The following is a 15575-nucleotide window of genomic DNA, read 5'->3' on the forward strand; positions in this document are numbered from 1 at the left end:
TGAAACACGAGGCTCAAGACCGAACGCGATGGAGACTCACTGTGGACGCCCTCTGCCCCACCTAGGGGTTATAGGACATTAAGTCAAGTTATATATCAAAATAGATACATGTAATATATGTCAATATTGGTTTTATTGTCTGTGTATTTATTGTAACAATACGATTCGATTTAATGAAATCAGTCCTGGAGCTAAAGAAAAAATCTATTTTTACGCCTATTTTAATGACAGAGCGCGAGCTTACTCTAAATTATCATAAAAATTATCTTCGATGGTGGGCCACGGCTGTGGTGGTTTGGTGGAATTCAAAATATCAATATAATTTGAACAATTTGTGATGGATTGTACCGCAAGGAGCCTTTCATTGGCCTTCTTTAATTCCCATCTGTATAAATGACCATTTCTGATAAAAAAATATTCGCGAAATGGTATTCGTCGATGACTCTTTGCTTTTTGCACTTGAGAATGTAAACAGTAAAATCTCTAGTATATATTGCTGATTTAATATAGATTTTTTTGCATTATAAATGCCTTCTATTTTCCTATTCGAGGTTTTTGGTCTATTTGGTAAATGGAGAACTAGAAACCACATACAATAAGTTTTTTGCTGACGTTCATTATATTACAATAAGTTCCATTAATAATAAATAATAATTTGATATGATCTGAAATTCAACTAGACGCATGCACACGAACGATCGGTTTGCAACATCAATAAGTGAACTTGGCATGGGAAATTGACATTTGATATATGAATTATGACTTACCAGTGTCAGACGAATGTCAAAAAGCAGAAAACAATTTTCAATGTCCAATCTTATATTTCTATCTATTTTATTTCTTAGAAAATAATAGATTTTTGCGATATTCTATTTTTAATTCATAAATTTTTGCTAAAGTTTCGTGTTTATGTGCAAATTCTAATTAGATCTACGCTGTATTAATTAGTATAAAGAAGTTACCCAAACTTAAATTTTGTTAAATATTGTAAACGAAATGTTTTTTATCAAGATATAATTACCTTTATTTTAGTGTAAGTATGTAAATTTCAATATAAATTATGGTAGAAATATTATAGTTGGTTATATCTGATTGTTTTCTTTCTAGGCTATATTTTGCTAAAATATATAATCATAATGTTTGCAAGTCTGAAAAGCAAAATTAAAGAAGAAACTGGAAGTGATATTAGCAAGTTGACCAGTAGTTGGAGAAGTGGAGCTTTCTTGGGAAGATTATCTTTACGTGATGATTCGGTATGTTATATTAATGAAGTCATAGACACTGTGTAAAGGCCGGAGAGTTTACTATATATTATTATTATAAATCTATATTCTCAAATTGCAGTCCACAACAAGCCCTTCAAGTTCTGGTGGGCAAGGTGACACAACATCTGATGTAAGTAAAGTTCTAAAAAGGAAAGAAAAAAAAAAACAAGGCTGAAGCCAGTTTTCTACTATGACATTATATTGTATACAATATTAACTTTGTTGTTACAGTCAATATCACCTCAACTACAAACATACTTAAATGATAGAACTGGAGGTCAAGTAGACCAAGTAGCTCTTCATCAGCAGTACACCACACAACTTGAAGAGAAATTAAGAGATAGAGACCTGTTCTGGGAGCATAAAATTGAGGAATTGAAACTGTCCCTTGCATCAGTACAAGGTATGAACATTCAATTAATTGAAATAAGACTTAAAATAACTTTATTCATTTAGGTACACTTATGTATGTTAAATGAAAAGATGTTGAATTGATTCTAAATTAACATTTAAGTTTGCATGTTTTGCATTAAAGTTGCATACCAAGCACAGAAGTTTGATCAGCTACTTGTATAGAAATAGAAAAAATGATCAATGAGGCAGATCTATTGTTTACTCAAGTACCATATAGAGTTGTAGCAAAACATAATATTAAAAACTATTTTTCATACATAAGTCTTAATTTATGATAAAATATTGATTTAGGTGAAGAAGCATCGGCAGCCCAAATGGTGGCTCGCACAGCACAGGCAGAGGCAGCTAAGGCTGTGCTAGAAAGAGACCAATCTCAGAGACATCTTAATGACCTTAAAGCAAGATTAGCAGCTGCAGAAAATGCACAAGATCGCCTCGATACACTTAATGTAAGATATTTGCTACTCTATATTTATTCAAACCTTATTTAATCATAAGTGTACATATTATTGGGCGTAGTGTGTTTAATAATAAATAATTATGTGTATCAAAATCTAGTTACATACATTTGGTTTTTGACATTGATAAAGTAATTTATTATGGACCTATAGACTCATTAACAACAACAGCCTAAAATCAACGTCAAACTCCCAATCTGGACAGCAGTCTCCATGGGAGAAGATGAGTCTCTTTTCTCGTTCCTTGAGCAACCCACCAACCAAAAATAGACAAGGAAGGAAAACAATGGATGGACCACTACCCGCTAACAATGGATGGCAGTAGTGATGTGGAACAGATTGGCCCAAGAAAGAGATGATTGGAAAAGATTGAAGGAGGCCTTTGCCTTCTAATACCTAGTTTAATACAATGAACTATGCTTATGTGTGTTCCTAAGTCGATCTGAATAAAAGGCTATATATTATTATAATTATTAACTTCACAAATACAAATTATATTAAGTAAATGCGATTTTTTTAAATGCGAATTTTGTATTTAATTGATAGTCCAGTGCTCTTTATTAACATACTCTTAGCTCTAGATAGAATGTTTGGCATCGTTAGCACTTGTTAGATGCAAGAAATTATGAAATATTTTAATCTAACTCTAAATGTAACTGTTTCTAGTTAGGTACTTTCACATTGAAAGCAGCAGAAATTATGAGTTATATTGTTCCTTGAAATAATGTAAATAAAACTGTGTAACTTGTCTTTATTTACGGCAATATACAAATTGCATTATCATATCTTTTTATTAAGTTCTTAATATTGACATTAATCAATCAATCATTTATAATATGACATTTTGTGCTAATGATATATGTAAGGTATTATTAGATATTCGGTATTTGTTTGTTTATTAATATAGTCTCTAATATGAAATATTTAATAGGAAGAGTTAGAGGAATCTCGGCGAGCTTGGACACGTGAACGCGCAGAACTCACAGCCGCGTTAAGCGCTGCAGACGCTCGAACGAGAGATCTGGCTGATGAATTACAAGTCCTGAGAGCCGCGTTACCCACAACGCATCCCTTACACCATGTTCACGATGATGGTAATAATTTTTCGACTTATAAACCCGAAATGAGTTGATGAAATTTGGTTGTTTGTATTAAAGGAGTTGAATATTAAACACTTGTATAATATACCAAGCAATTGTTCTAGTACTAAAACCCAACAAAATGTCCGATCTATTGTGTGATTGTGACCATTCTTTGAACAGATAAAGAAATGCAATTAACGGGTTGTGGTGACTATGACCGTGTGTGTCGTGAGAAAGCGGTGGTAACCCGTCAGCTGCAGGAAGCCAAAATGGTCCTCGCTGATGTTAAAACCTCTTGGAGTGCACAGATTGCATCGCTTGAGACTCAGGTACAATTAACAGTTGTAAAATAAATAAATCAATGGCGCTACAACCTTTTTAGGTCTGGGCCTCAGATTTCTGTCTCTGTTTCACGATCATTTGTTAATCTAATGGGCAAGTTGGTGATCAGCCTTCTGTGCCTGACACTCGCCGATTTCATCACAATGTTTTCCTTCACCGTTCGAGCCAATATTAAATGCGCACATAGAAACAAAGTCCGTTGGTGTACGGCCGGGGATCGAACCTACGACCTCAGGGATGAGAGTCGTACGCTGAAGCCACTAGGCCAACACTGCTCTTAACAGTTATAATTAAAGTTAATTTGTGAAATTTACCACGAAGACATTTACAGAATTTTTTGTAATACTTATAGCAATTTTGAAGGAGAAGTTTTACTTACATTGTAGAGCATTATCATTTTGTTAAAATACATAAGTATGCAGGTTAAGTAACTTATGCGACTTGTTGGTGATGCACTAAACCCATGTTAATATGGGGGTTCGATTTTCTGTAAAATAATTCCATTATTCCATACATAATTTGAGTTAATTTTATGCATTATACATATGTATAGGTGGCGCGTCTGTCTCGCCAAGCGGGAGAAGAAGGCGCAGAAAGAAGAAGAGTAGAGAACGAGAAAAGAGATATTCAGGAAAATCTTCTAGAATTATCCGCTGAGCTTGAGAAAGCAAGACAAAACTTGGCCAATAGTGAAGCTAAGGTAAGCTTTTGTATTTACCATATTAAATGTCTTACATGATCTTCAAGTAAATTGTCAAGTAGACTGGAATAGTAATTTTTAACAAAAATTAAACATTCATAATTTTTAGAACCCGCCAAAACCCTTCTATTTTCAATATGGCGTCGCATCAGTTTCCATGACGTAACATACTTGTAAATAAACGTCAAGTTTTGGTCCGTTAATGTGTTTACTAACATAAAATGTAAATTTCATTTATTTTTTTAATATTTTATATATTATAGAATCAAGTCAGTTCACAATTTAAAACTGAAATATCAATACTTGAAGGTCGTTAATGCATTTTTGATTTAATATGTATTTACTCAGTAAAGTTTTGTTATAATTTACTAAAACAGACAAATGTGTGCGTGAAAAAAAATTGTCCATTAAACTTAGGAACTCTATTAAAACTTTATGTTTGTGTCACTAAACTGTTTTGTACATCAAGGTTATTAATTTCTAATTTGACCTTTGCTAATACTCAAAATTCATTGTGACACTTTTTGTCACCGAAACAATGCTTTACATTTTACGATTATTTGCGTAAAATTCTGTGACTAACGAAGGCTATAAATCAGGAAAATTCACTTGAACAAACGAATTCTTTATTACGTGTGTACTCTTTCATGAAATATCAGATACAACACAAATTCAAAGACTCCAAAAATTTACATAAAGAGCGCATAAATGAAAATTGCATATTTATTTAATACGCAAAGTAAGGTTAAAGATACAAAAACACAATGCATTTGTGTACAAAAATTCTGTATCCTACACATTTTTGTGTATCCTATATTCCTTAAATGTTCTGTGGAGCATAACTTAGGTCAAAAATATATGCATATTTTCACGAAATACATTTAAAGTTATTGCACGCTCCCCGAAATAACTCCGCTAGACATATCTTGGCGTAATCAGGTGGTGCGTTTGAACGGCGAGGTGCATTCATTGGCCATGGAAGTGAAGACACTGCGCAATGCAGCAAGCGGGGCTACCGTGAGTCAAAGCCTCTACAGCATTTAACGTCGTACGACCTATACGATAATCGTATAGTTTAAAAGAAGTGCTAATTCTGATGGACTTAAATTGGTATCCATAAAAATCTGCTTTATTAGATCAATTACTTTAAACATATTTTTATACATTTTTGACAATAATTTAGAAGCGAAATGTAAATGTGTTATGGAGATATGTAAAGGCTGGGTCATGAAATTGTTACTTAAATAAATGTTTAAACATTGAATTGTCAATGTTTAATGACATTTTATTCAAGGTTCGGCCATATTGGTAAAGGTTTGTTAAAATATTTTTTTTGTGATGACAGCTGACACATCACAGATCAAAATATTTAATTCCTTTACAATACCAGATTACAGTTACATTAAAATTTTCGTTTCTTTTTGTGTTAACGCGTAAGTTAATTTAACTGGCCATTTTATAAACCATGCTTATATTATCGATATATATCACATTGAAGTTATTTTCCGCATGTAGTCGAAGTTTAAAATATTATTTAATATATATTAATATTCATTGGTAAACGTTCCTTTACATCAGAATTAGCACCTGATTTTAATAATGGTGACGTATTATTAATTTATTAGGCGTACTTAATTAATCGTATTAGTCGTACCATAATTCGATATCACGTATACGTTCCAATCATATTTTAGTTATACCTTTTTTATACATTGTTTATATTTTTTATTGTTTACTTTATTTATTAAATTTTATAATTATTATTGTAGTTTATTACATTAATAGATCTAGTCTGAAGTGCTCGTGGTACTATTTATCTGACCCATTTAAAAGTCCTTAAATAGTATTTTTATTAATTGTGTTAATCTTAATATAAGCTTAATTTTTATTTTTGTTAATTCAGTTATTATGTTGCACTTGACCATTATTAGCAAAATATCGATTGTTAGGGATAAGGCCGGCTGTTGCCTCCCAAAAAATATAATTTTCCTGTTATGTAATGTAAAGATGTATAAATAGTAATTACAACAACAAAATAAACATATATTTTTTTCTATGCCTTCCATTTCTTAAATATCTTCTTATTTAAATAAAAATGAATTGCAAAATTTCATTATAATTATAGTATTTTTTTATTTATTCCTTAAAGTGTCAGAAAAACCTAAAAACCAGTTAAAAATTATGTTTCTTTTAATATGTTAAATCCAAAGGTTGTTGAATCGGGCAGCTAGTATATCAATATATATAATGATTATGAGCTCTATGACGTTGAAATTCTACCACGAGTGTATTTCGTTTTATTTGTTACTTATGTACAATAGTTAATAATTTTATTATTATTATTATTATTATTTTAATTGTAGTGTTGCACCAGGGCACTGTTTGATGGCACTGTATTAAATCTTGCCTGTAAGCAATAAGATCTCTCAATTTTAACGTCTATACGAATTTAAATTCGACATTCATAATTTTATTTGCCTACCATAAAATTGCTAACGTCTTCAATTGCGTACACAATGGGCTATTTGACATTTTAGATTATTCATTAGTAACTCCTAATGAATCCTATGGAATCGTTTTTATTGGTATTGGGTTTAAAAATACAAATTATACATTCATAATATTAAAAAAAAACCGCCAAAACGAAGGCAAGATGGCGTCGCACTAGTCAATGACATATCATGACAATAAACACGTAAACGTCAAGGATTTTAAAAGTCAATTGTCATTTCTAAATTTCACAAATACACATGCCGATCAGTCGCCGACGAAATTTAACTTTACGGTAGTATTACGATTAGACAGGCGAAGATATATTGTCTACAGTGCTACGTCATTCGATATACGATTTGACTTGTGACGGTTTTGTGGCACGTGACTGATGTATAAAATTAAATATTTTTGATTATGGATGTTTTATAAATGAATGATTATTTACATAACACTTTTTAAAGCCATGTTTTATACAGTTGACAATAACAGTTTTCTTATGTTTTATTTGTCAAATAGCCCATTTCACGAATATATAGAAATCTAAGATAACTTGCCTTATAGCTTGTATAAAACGCATATATTCACTATTATGGCATAAACTTTTATTTAAAAAAATGTCTAGTGTACATACGGTAGCACGCTTAATGGATGATGATAATTTATCGGTTATCATCAGATAGCTTCAGAGATAATTTAAAGTACACATGCATCACGTGAAAACACTTATTATTGTGATCAGAACTATTTCTTTGTGAGTTTGTGCTTATAGTTAATAAATTTTGTTTTGTAGATGTTTTTTTTATTTGTCCTTTGTTCAGAGACGGTTTAATTAAAATTTTTATAACGCCAGTTAGTTAATAGGAGACAATATAAACGTTATTCACGTGAGTAATTCAAAACAAAATTATACACAGGATTCAAATATTTTTAGTTACAATGTAAATTCCTCCTCATTTCTAACATCAGAACAGCTTTAAATTTCAAAATTAGAACATTGAAGTTAGAATTTGTTTAGTCTATATTTTTGTAGCTATGTATAAATAGCAGGTTATATAAATTGTGACGTATTTTAGGATAAAACAATGGAATTAGAGGCTCAAATACAAGAGTTAACAGCTGAAAACAAAGAATTGTCTGAAATGTTGGAAGACAGTAGAGAGATGGTCACGATGTTGAGAGAGAAACTTGAGGAGTCACGTAAAATTTGCGATGAGCATAAAGAAGAGTTGAATAACCTCAATTCGGTGATGACAGATATGCAACATGACTATATTGATATACAGCGGAAGTTTGATAAGTGAGTATGGATGACCTGGTTCCTTAATTAGAAATCTAAGATAGGACTATTGATCCCCCCTTGTGCGCTTAGGCCCGTGTTCTAGAACGTCACTTAAAATATGGAATATGGACCTAAGACTTTTTCTAAACGCATGCACCGCATGAAACCGGCTTGCCTTAGACTGATAAGGTTTCGGTGTGTATAAGGCATGAAAGGGTGATCACCTACTTGCCTTTTAGAAAAAAAATATGAGAAAATATAGGTATTTGAGACTACTGGTTGTTTTTTAGTGCATTTATAACTGAGTCAATTTGTACTGTGAACTTGGAATAAATTCGATTATACTCCAAATTCATTTAATCGATTTATAGTATGAAAGAGTAATTATAAAAGTAAAATAGCATTCATTAAAAATTAAAAACAATTGTAAATATCATTAATAGTGAACTCAAACTCAAAATAACTTTATTCATATACATTCCAAGTACACTTATGAACGTCAACAGAAAATATGTTAAATTGATTCTAAATTTAAATTTACTACTAGTTTGCAAGTCAAGGGCGTAGAGCGGGCAAGAAACTCCGCTACTCTTTTTAATAGTCAAGTTTTGAGGATTAGGATCATTTAAATAATCGTTAAATTTAAAAAAAAACTTTATTGATTAATTTACGTTTAACGAGAGTTTTGAATTTATTCAGTGATAACTCTCTAATTTCGCCTGGGAGTTTATTTTTTTTCCATAGAATGTTTATCTTCTGGGGGCTTAGTTATATGTATTAACAGTAGTGTATGTAGAAAGTCAAAAACTTGTATGAAAATGACAGTTCGTGTCGACAATTTTTTTTGTCGGTTGTTGTCGGTATCGCCCGGTTAGTCGTACGCTTAGATTAGTTCTGTTTCCAGCATTATAATGGTGAAAGTCACGATTTGTTTATATTTTTTGTACATACAACAAACTTTTAATAAAGCATAAAATAACAAATATTTTTAAAAAAAGCTTTAAAGACTAACGTATATATATACGTTTTAAGGGAAAGGCGAGAGAAAGATGAAGCACTATTGCGAAATGCTCATATATCGCAAAACGTTGAGAAGAGCCTGTGCAATGTCCGATTTCTGGAGTCAGAGACAACAGACTTGAAATCAAAAATTACAGAGCTAGAGGGAATTATATCGCAACACAAAGAGGTTTGTTTTTGGAATTCAACGTCGTCTATATCTACACTCTTATATTGTTTGTTATGTCTAAAAAACTACTGTAGCTATTGGAAACGTTCTTACACCATTAGAATCCTACATTATCCTTATGATAATCCTATATATTATTTAAATAAAGATCTGAATGAAAACTGTGAAAATGTAGAAAATATAAATAAAAATCTCTTCACCGTGCACCCTGCGAAAACTATTGACAATAGAGCATAGTGATGTACTACAGTTTTATAGAAGACTTAAATATCAAAGAAAAGTCTAATACCATATGTCTAACATTGACATTTAATAATAAACCTTGCGAATCTAAATTCTTCCAAAAAATGTAATCGTTAAAATCGTAATGGGTCAAAATTAAAAGGTCATAGAAAAATACAATAAAATAACAGATCCTGCTTTAGTGGTCAAAAGCAGACAGATTTGAATGATATTAAGTCTGATTTAAAATTTAGATATTTTAGGGAAAAAATACGACATGAATTTGGACACCGATTGATGATATTTTTCCAAAACTGTGGGCTTAATTTTTAAGATTGATTGTTGTTTATCACTTAAGTGCCATTTCGCGGCTTTTTGTGAACGTAAAAGCCTTTTAAATATATTTTAATTCATTGAAATCAAAAGTATAAGAACCAAAAAAAAATTTTTTTTATGCAGAACTAACTTTAAACTTGATTATTTTGTAGAGTCGTGTAATCAACCGTTTTAGTTGGTTCATATAACCATTCTGATGTAAATGATTAAAGAATACTGTTTACAGAATCAAGCGTCGTGTATGCTAATAAAGGAAAATGAAGAGGCGATAAATAAAGAAAATGAGGAACTCAGACAGCGAATAAAAATATTCACTGAAACTGAGGTCGCATTTAAGAAAACAATTCAAGACTTAGAAGCTGAAATCTGTGATAGAAATAAGGTAACAATACAAAATTTATTATTAGTAATCTAATTTATTGTTGTAAATGTTATATGGGAGAAAATAAAATAAATAAATCTTTATAAGGGTAAAGTAAAACATCGCGGGGAAACCGGCTTGCCTTAGACCTAAAAAAAGTCGATGGCGTGTCAGGCGTCAGGCACAGGAGGCTGGCAAATCATGAAAGATAGATACAGAAATCTGAGGCCCAGACCTAAAAAGTTTATAGCGTCACAGATTTTTTTTTATTATCATATTTAATTACTTATTAATTATTTTAAAAATAGATTGAACTTAAAAAGTATTTTAATTTTATATAAATAGTGTTAGTCTAATTGCTTCAGCGTCAGCCTCTAATTCCTGAGGTCGTAGGATCGATACCGTTTATATGTGCACGTTTAACACTCGCTCGTAAAGATGAGACACCAAAAAAGTCCACACGTGTCAATACTTGGCACACTACCTATTTTTGGGAAATGATGACGAAACATTTTTATATTTTAAATATTTTTACGTTATCAGTATGTGTTGTCTAACTTACATATGTACTATGTTTTTAACACAATCAATTATTTACATATCAATATATATTCATTGTCTCGTATAAATTAATTCAGTCTTTTTATTATTATTAAATTTTTGTGAATTTTTAATCACGCATATCTAAGTTCATAAACTCCAGGCACGAGAAAAGTTATTATGAAAAAATATTGCTAATAGGTCTCGCTTGTGGCTAGAATTTTTCATACAAATTATTAGTCAACCCGTTCTTGCTATAACTGTCAATATTTAAATTCGACTTAATCGTACAATTGGAATAGTTACCCCAGTAAACCGGTGATTCGTTTTTTTAACTTCTTTATCGGCGTTGGAAAAAAATACCGTCACATTTTTCAGTTACGCGTCACATTTTCCCGTTACGTGACATCTTTTTCTTGTCCCTACCACGGTTGATTCGAAGAGATTCGAAGCCATTAATAACAAAAATATATAATAACGATAACAATGATAGTAATAATTCTATTACAATTAATTAAATTCTGTAATAATCTTAGTAGTAATAAGGTAAAATGAAATAATTGTATGATTTGTATTCATGTCTATGATAAGAAGCCTTTTGTTAAACTTTAACTTATTTTATTGTATTTAACTAATTTCTGTAAAGTTGCATATAGTAGATCATATTTTGAAAAATAATGTCGTAAAGACATTTCACTTCTTACGTGTTTACACTAGTACACGCACACATTTTTAAAGTAAAATAACATTATATGTGGTTTTCAGAAAATAAAAACTTTAGATAATAGAATATCGGATATGAAGAAAACCCTTCAGCGTGAATTGCAAAGTAGCAAGTCGGATCTCACCACGGCTGAAGAACAGGATATAAGTAGACGGTGAGTACTAAAACAAACACATTTGAAAACACTTTCATTAAAACCTCACCCAGCATCGGAATACTGGAAATTGGCATATCCAACGACGGTAAGTCTCGCGGTAAGAAATAAGCCCCTAAGGAGTTCTCACCTCTGGAGCTCCCAAATTCCAGCTCATTCTTGACCGTATTTAACGAAGAGCGCTTCGCATCCCTTACGACGAGTCACTGGATCGGCTTGATTCCCTTGGCATTGCATCTACTACTGCATTAACCACAATCTCCACATCTCCAAATCTCCAATTAACCACAACCACACTCTCCGCGTTCGGAGGAATTGTTCGAATACGAAATTCCACCCGTTTTACATCGACGTTCACAGCTGAACTGAACATTTAGTTAAATTTAAACTGAATGGGAATGGACACTATATTGAAATCGAAATGCACTTTGAACCAAAGTAGTTTGTCTCTTTCTGTCAAATTTAATAACAAGAGAGCAGTATTTTAAATACAAAAATGATTAAATTGCAATTAAAATGTTTTTATCGTTTACAGGTATTTAAAACACGTAGTGCTACGATTTTTGACTGCGCGTGAGTTAGAAGCTCGACAGTTGACTCGTGCTCTGTCAGTGCTGTTACGATTATCGGCACACGAAGAGGCTCTGTTGAGGGCGGCCTTACCCGCCCGATCTGGTATTTCTACCTGGTTTCCTGCCCTTAACACGTGAATTGTATAGTTTCTGTTATGTAGAAATTGTGATCGACAGGAATTATTTGTAGTCGGAAACTAAGAAATTGGTTTTAGTACAATGTAGTTACTGTAAACTTTTGCACCGAATTCTATTTGAACGAGTCAGTGCTTTCTTTTTTTAAATTATGGCCACGGAGAGCTGAATAGACAGAAATTCCAGACAAAACCTATGATAACTATACAATTTTAAAGCTCGTGTCGTTAGCGATAATAAACTTTTGAAACCATAAATAAAATGGAATTTTGGTTTTATTATCTGTGTGGCGTTATCTCGTCTATATTGTACAGATTTTTTATAATTTTTAGGCATTCCATTTTGAATATGTCCATATTTCTGTCGAAAGCTGCATAATTATATATATATATATATATATAGGACAGTTTTCAATTTCAAAGTACAAGTTCCGTAAAGCATTCCGTTGAAAATGAAACGTTATTTTATTGACTTACGGTATATTTTTGATTGCAGTGTCAATTATGTTAATAGATTACCTGATTTTGTTAAGCATATATTATATTGTTGTACATAAGTTTTCAGAGGAACAAATATTACAAACATGTGAAACGTAGATGTCATTTGGATTACATACTTAAAAAATAAATAACATTTGGAATTCCATTTTTAAAAGTTTAAATCAAGAACATGTGGCCAATACCTAGATCCTGTTTTAAATTTGCTGATTTAAAAAAGAACAAGGATTCCATTTTTGAAAGTTTAAACGAATAATCTCATATGTGATTACTCTGGAGCTGTTTCGCATTTGTTGATTTTAAAAAAGGAATTCCAATTCCATATTAGAAAGTTTAAAAAAACAATGGTAAAAACGTATGGAATGTTTTGACACGCTTAGTTGCAATTACGCAAGAGTCATAAAGAAAAACATTAAATAGTATTAGAACGAAAAGGCCAAATTTTTAAAACAAATTGGTTACAAAAAATATTTTAAATTAAACCAAATCTTTTGATAGTCAGATAGTATTGTTTAGATCGAATATTAGTTTGTAAATGATATTTTTGTAGCTTAATACTGAAGATTATTTTTAAGGCATTTATTTACAACATTTTTTATTTTATTTATGTTCATGAAATGGTTTAAAACTTTATTTCAGAAAATCGTATTAAGACAATGCTTTATAAGATCACTGAGGACAAATTGTTCTGTTGGTCTGGTTATTTCGGATTAAAATGAAAAATATTAATATAATTTTGTGAATATTTTTAAATGTACATAAGATTATTAACACAATGTAGTACACATAAAATAGAAATGATTAACACTGCCGATAGGCCGATAGGCTAAATGGGACCTTCATCTTTGTATGGTCTACTGGTGTATGCTTGCCCTTAACCTTGAGGTCATGCGTTCAAATCCCGGCTGTGCGCCATTTTCCTTTCTATGTACAATTAACAATTACTCGTACGAGTTGGGAAATAGAAAAGTCACGTTTTTCATGTGTCAAGCAAAAAATACTGTTTGCATATTTGTCTATAAATAACGGCAATTGAGGTCATTGCACTTGCATCGAAGTTAACTTAGGAGAACCGAGGCATGTTAAGTAATTTAACTTTAACGGACTTAGTTGTAAGTGAATGAAATATCATTGTTATAATATTTGTAAGAAATGCTTAGATCTGTTGGAAATTTTGCAGTATGTCTAGTCGTTTATTTTATTGTTTTGTTCTAGAAATTTTAGTGTTTTTAATTTTATATACATTTATTACGTAGTCAATATCAATAAACGAATATCACTTTGAACGTGTTTTATTTAACGTAAACGTTAATTATTTTAATTAAAGGTACCTTGTAAGCTGTTTTCATTTTTTTATGAAGTATAGTCAGTTATGACTGTAAATAAGTATCCAAATATATGCAATACATTTTAAGTCCTTAATGGAATGGCAATTAAACTATTCCATCACCTTTACAAAGGTTACACAACCTTCCCCTTTAAGTAATACTTTCAAGGGGATTTCTGAGATCAAATACTTAGAATATATGTATGCAGCTATCTAGCTTAATAAGCCGTTCAATTAACAGCCAGGCCTTTTCACTAATCAACGCCGTTTAACTAACGGCCTCAAATATATTTAGCCGTAGTATTTGTTACTACATTTAATAAACTGGCTGACTAATGCTTACGACAGTCATTATTTGGCAGAAACATATGACATAAAATATATTTCCTTTAAAATGAAATTGCTTAAGTCAAATTCACATAATTATTATCACTACACTCTTCCATTGGACTTGTTGTTTTTCATTAAACTTTGGAAAATATATAATATAATATTGATAGTTTGAAGAGTTTGAGTAACAGGAAGTTGAACTAAATTTAAATTAATAGTGAACTGGCTAGTCAAGTAATGAAACGGCATTGATCCAAGTCATTTGCCTAGCTGTTTGATTCACTGGCTGAACATCTTTCAGGCCGTTAATTAAACGGCTAGGCTGTTAAGTGAACGGCTGATTAGTTCATTGGCTGGGACATTTACATAGGATATATTATAAATAATTTAATTGCTTACATAACAGGTATTGGATATCTATGTGAGAGTTTGGTAGCTACGAGTATAATAGGACTAGAAGTACTCTGGACCTTTACTGGTTATTTACAGTTACCTGGAATTTACTCTAGACTTTTTCATCGCGGATAGAAAATGTTCAGAATTATAGACTAAACATATTGTTACGAGTATTGCATAGAAAATCCGTATACTGCTGAAAATAGTCGATGAGGAATTTAAATGCAGTAAAAATACACAAAGCGGCATAAAACACTGTAACTAATTAATCAGAATCGCATTCACGACTGAAATGACTGGTCACGCTCCGGCCCGCCCTTGAAACGATTCGTTCAAGAACGTTCTGGGGAAAAGTAGTGTTTTATCTTTATTACACAGTTCAGATGTTGAGAATGTTCAGTTCGAGAAGGGTCTGATCTTCCCTGTCTCTCGCACATCATTACGCCTATATCCCACACCTAGAAAGGTACAAACTTCCTTCATCCCTCACTTAACTAGAATTGCTCAAATATAGCCTGAGAAAATGTTTCAGCCTCCTGATAACGGGGGCAACTTTACGTAAATCTAATTATCCAGTATGTGATAAAACGTTACAACAATTTACACTATCTATATGATATAATATGAAGAAATTATTTTGGATTCTTGTAATGTGTAAACACATTATAAGAATCATAACTTCTAGACCGATTTAAAAAAAAACATACCTACCATCTGGTTTAGTATTTTTGTATTCATAACATAAATAAAAGCTACAAC

General features: G+C 31.4%; 1 protein-coding gene across 3 annotated transcripts; it reads left to right on the forward strand.

Moving 5' to 3' along the window:
- Window positions 1-863: 863 nt before the first annotated feature.
- Window positions 864-14046, forward strand: LOC123710924 (golgin subfamily A member 1). Of its 3 annotated transcripts, none has more exons than XM_045663244.1 (14): window positions 864-1037; window positions 1108-1253; window positions 1345-1395; window positions 1497-1668; window positions 1971-2128; window positions 3069-3231; window positions 3400-3548; window positions 4115-4261; window positions 5201-5278; window positions 7828-8051; window positions 9066-9222; window positions 10007-10162; window positions 11447-11559; window positions 12095-14046. In XM_045663244.1, the coding sequence occupies exons 2-14, from the start codon at window positions 1137-1139 to the stop codon at window positions 12267-12269; spliced, it is 1860 nt and encodes a 619-aa protein (XP_045519200.1). In that variant the 5' UTR covers window positions 864-1037; window positions 1108-1136; the 3' UTR covers window positions 12270-14046. The 3 variants fall into 3 exon arrangements, with proteins under 3 accessions (XP_045519200.1, XP_045519199.1, XP_045519201.1); XM_045663243.1 differs by having other exon boundaries at window positions 864-1033; XM_045663245.1 differs by lacking the exon at window positions 5201-5278 and having other exon boundaries at window positions 864-1033.
- Window positions 14047-15575: the final 1529 nt, after the last annotated feature.

Source organism: Pieris brassicae, chromosome 6 (assembly GCF_905147105.1).
Source record: "Pieris brassicae chromosome 6, ilPieBrab1.1, whole genome shotgun sequence".
Lineage (NCBI taxonomy): Eukaryota > Metazoa > Arthropoda > Insecta > Lepidoptera > Pieridae > Pieris > Pieris brassicae.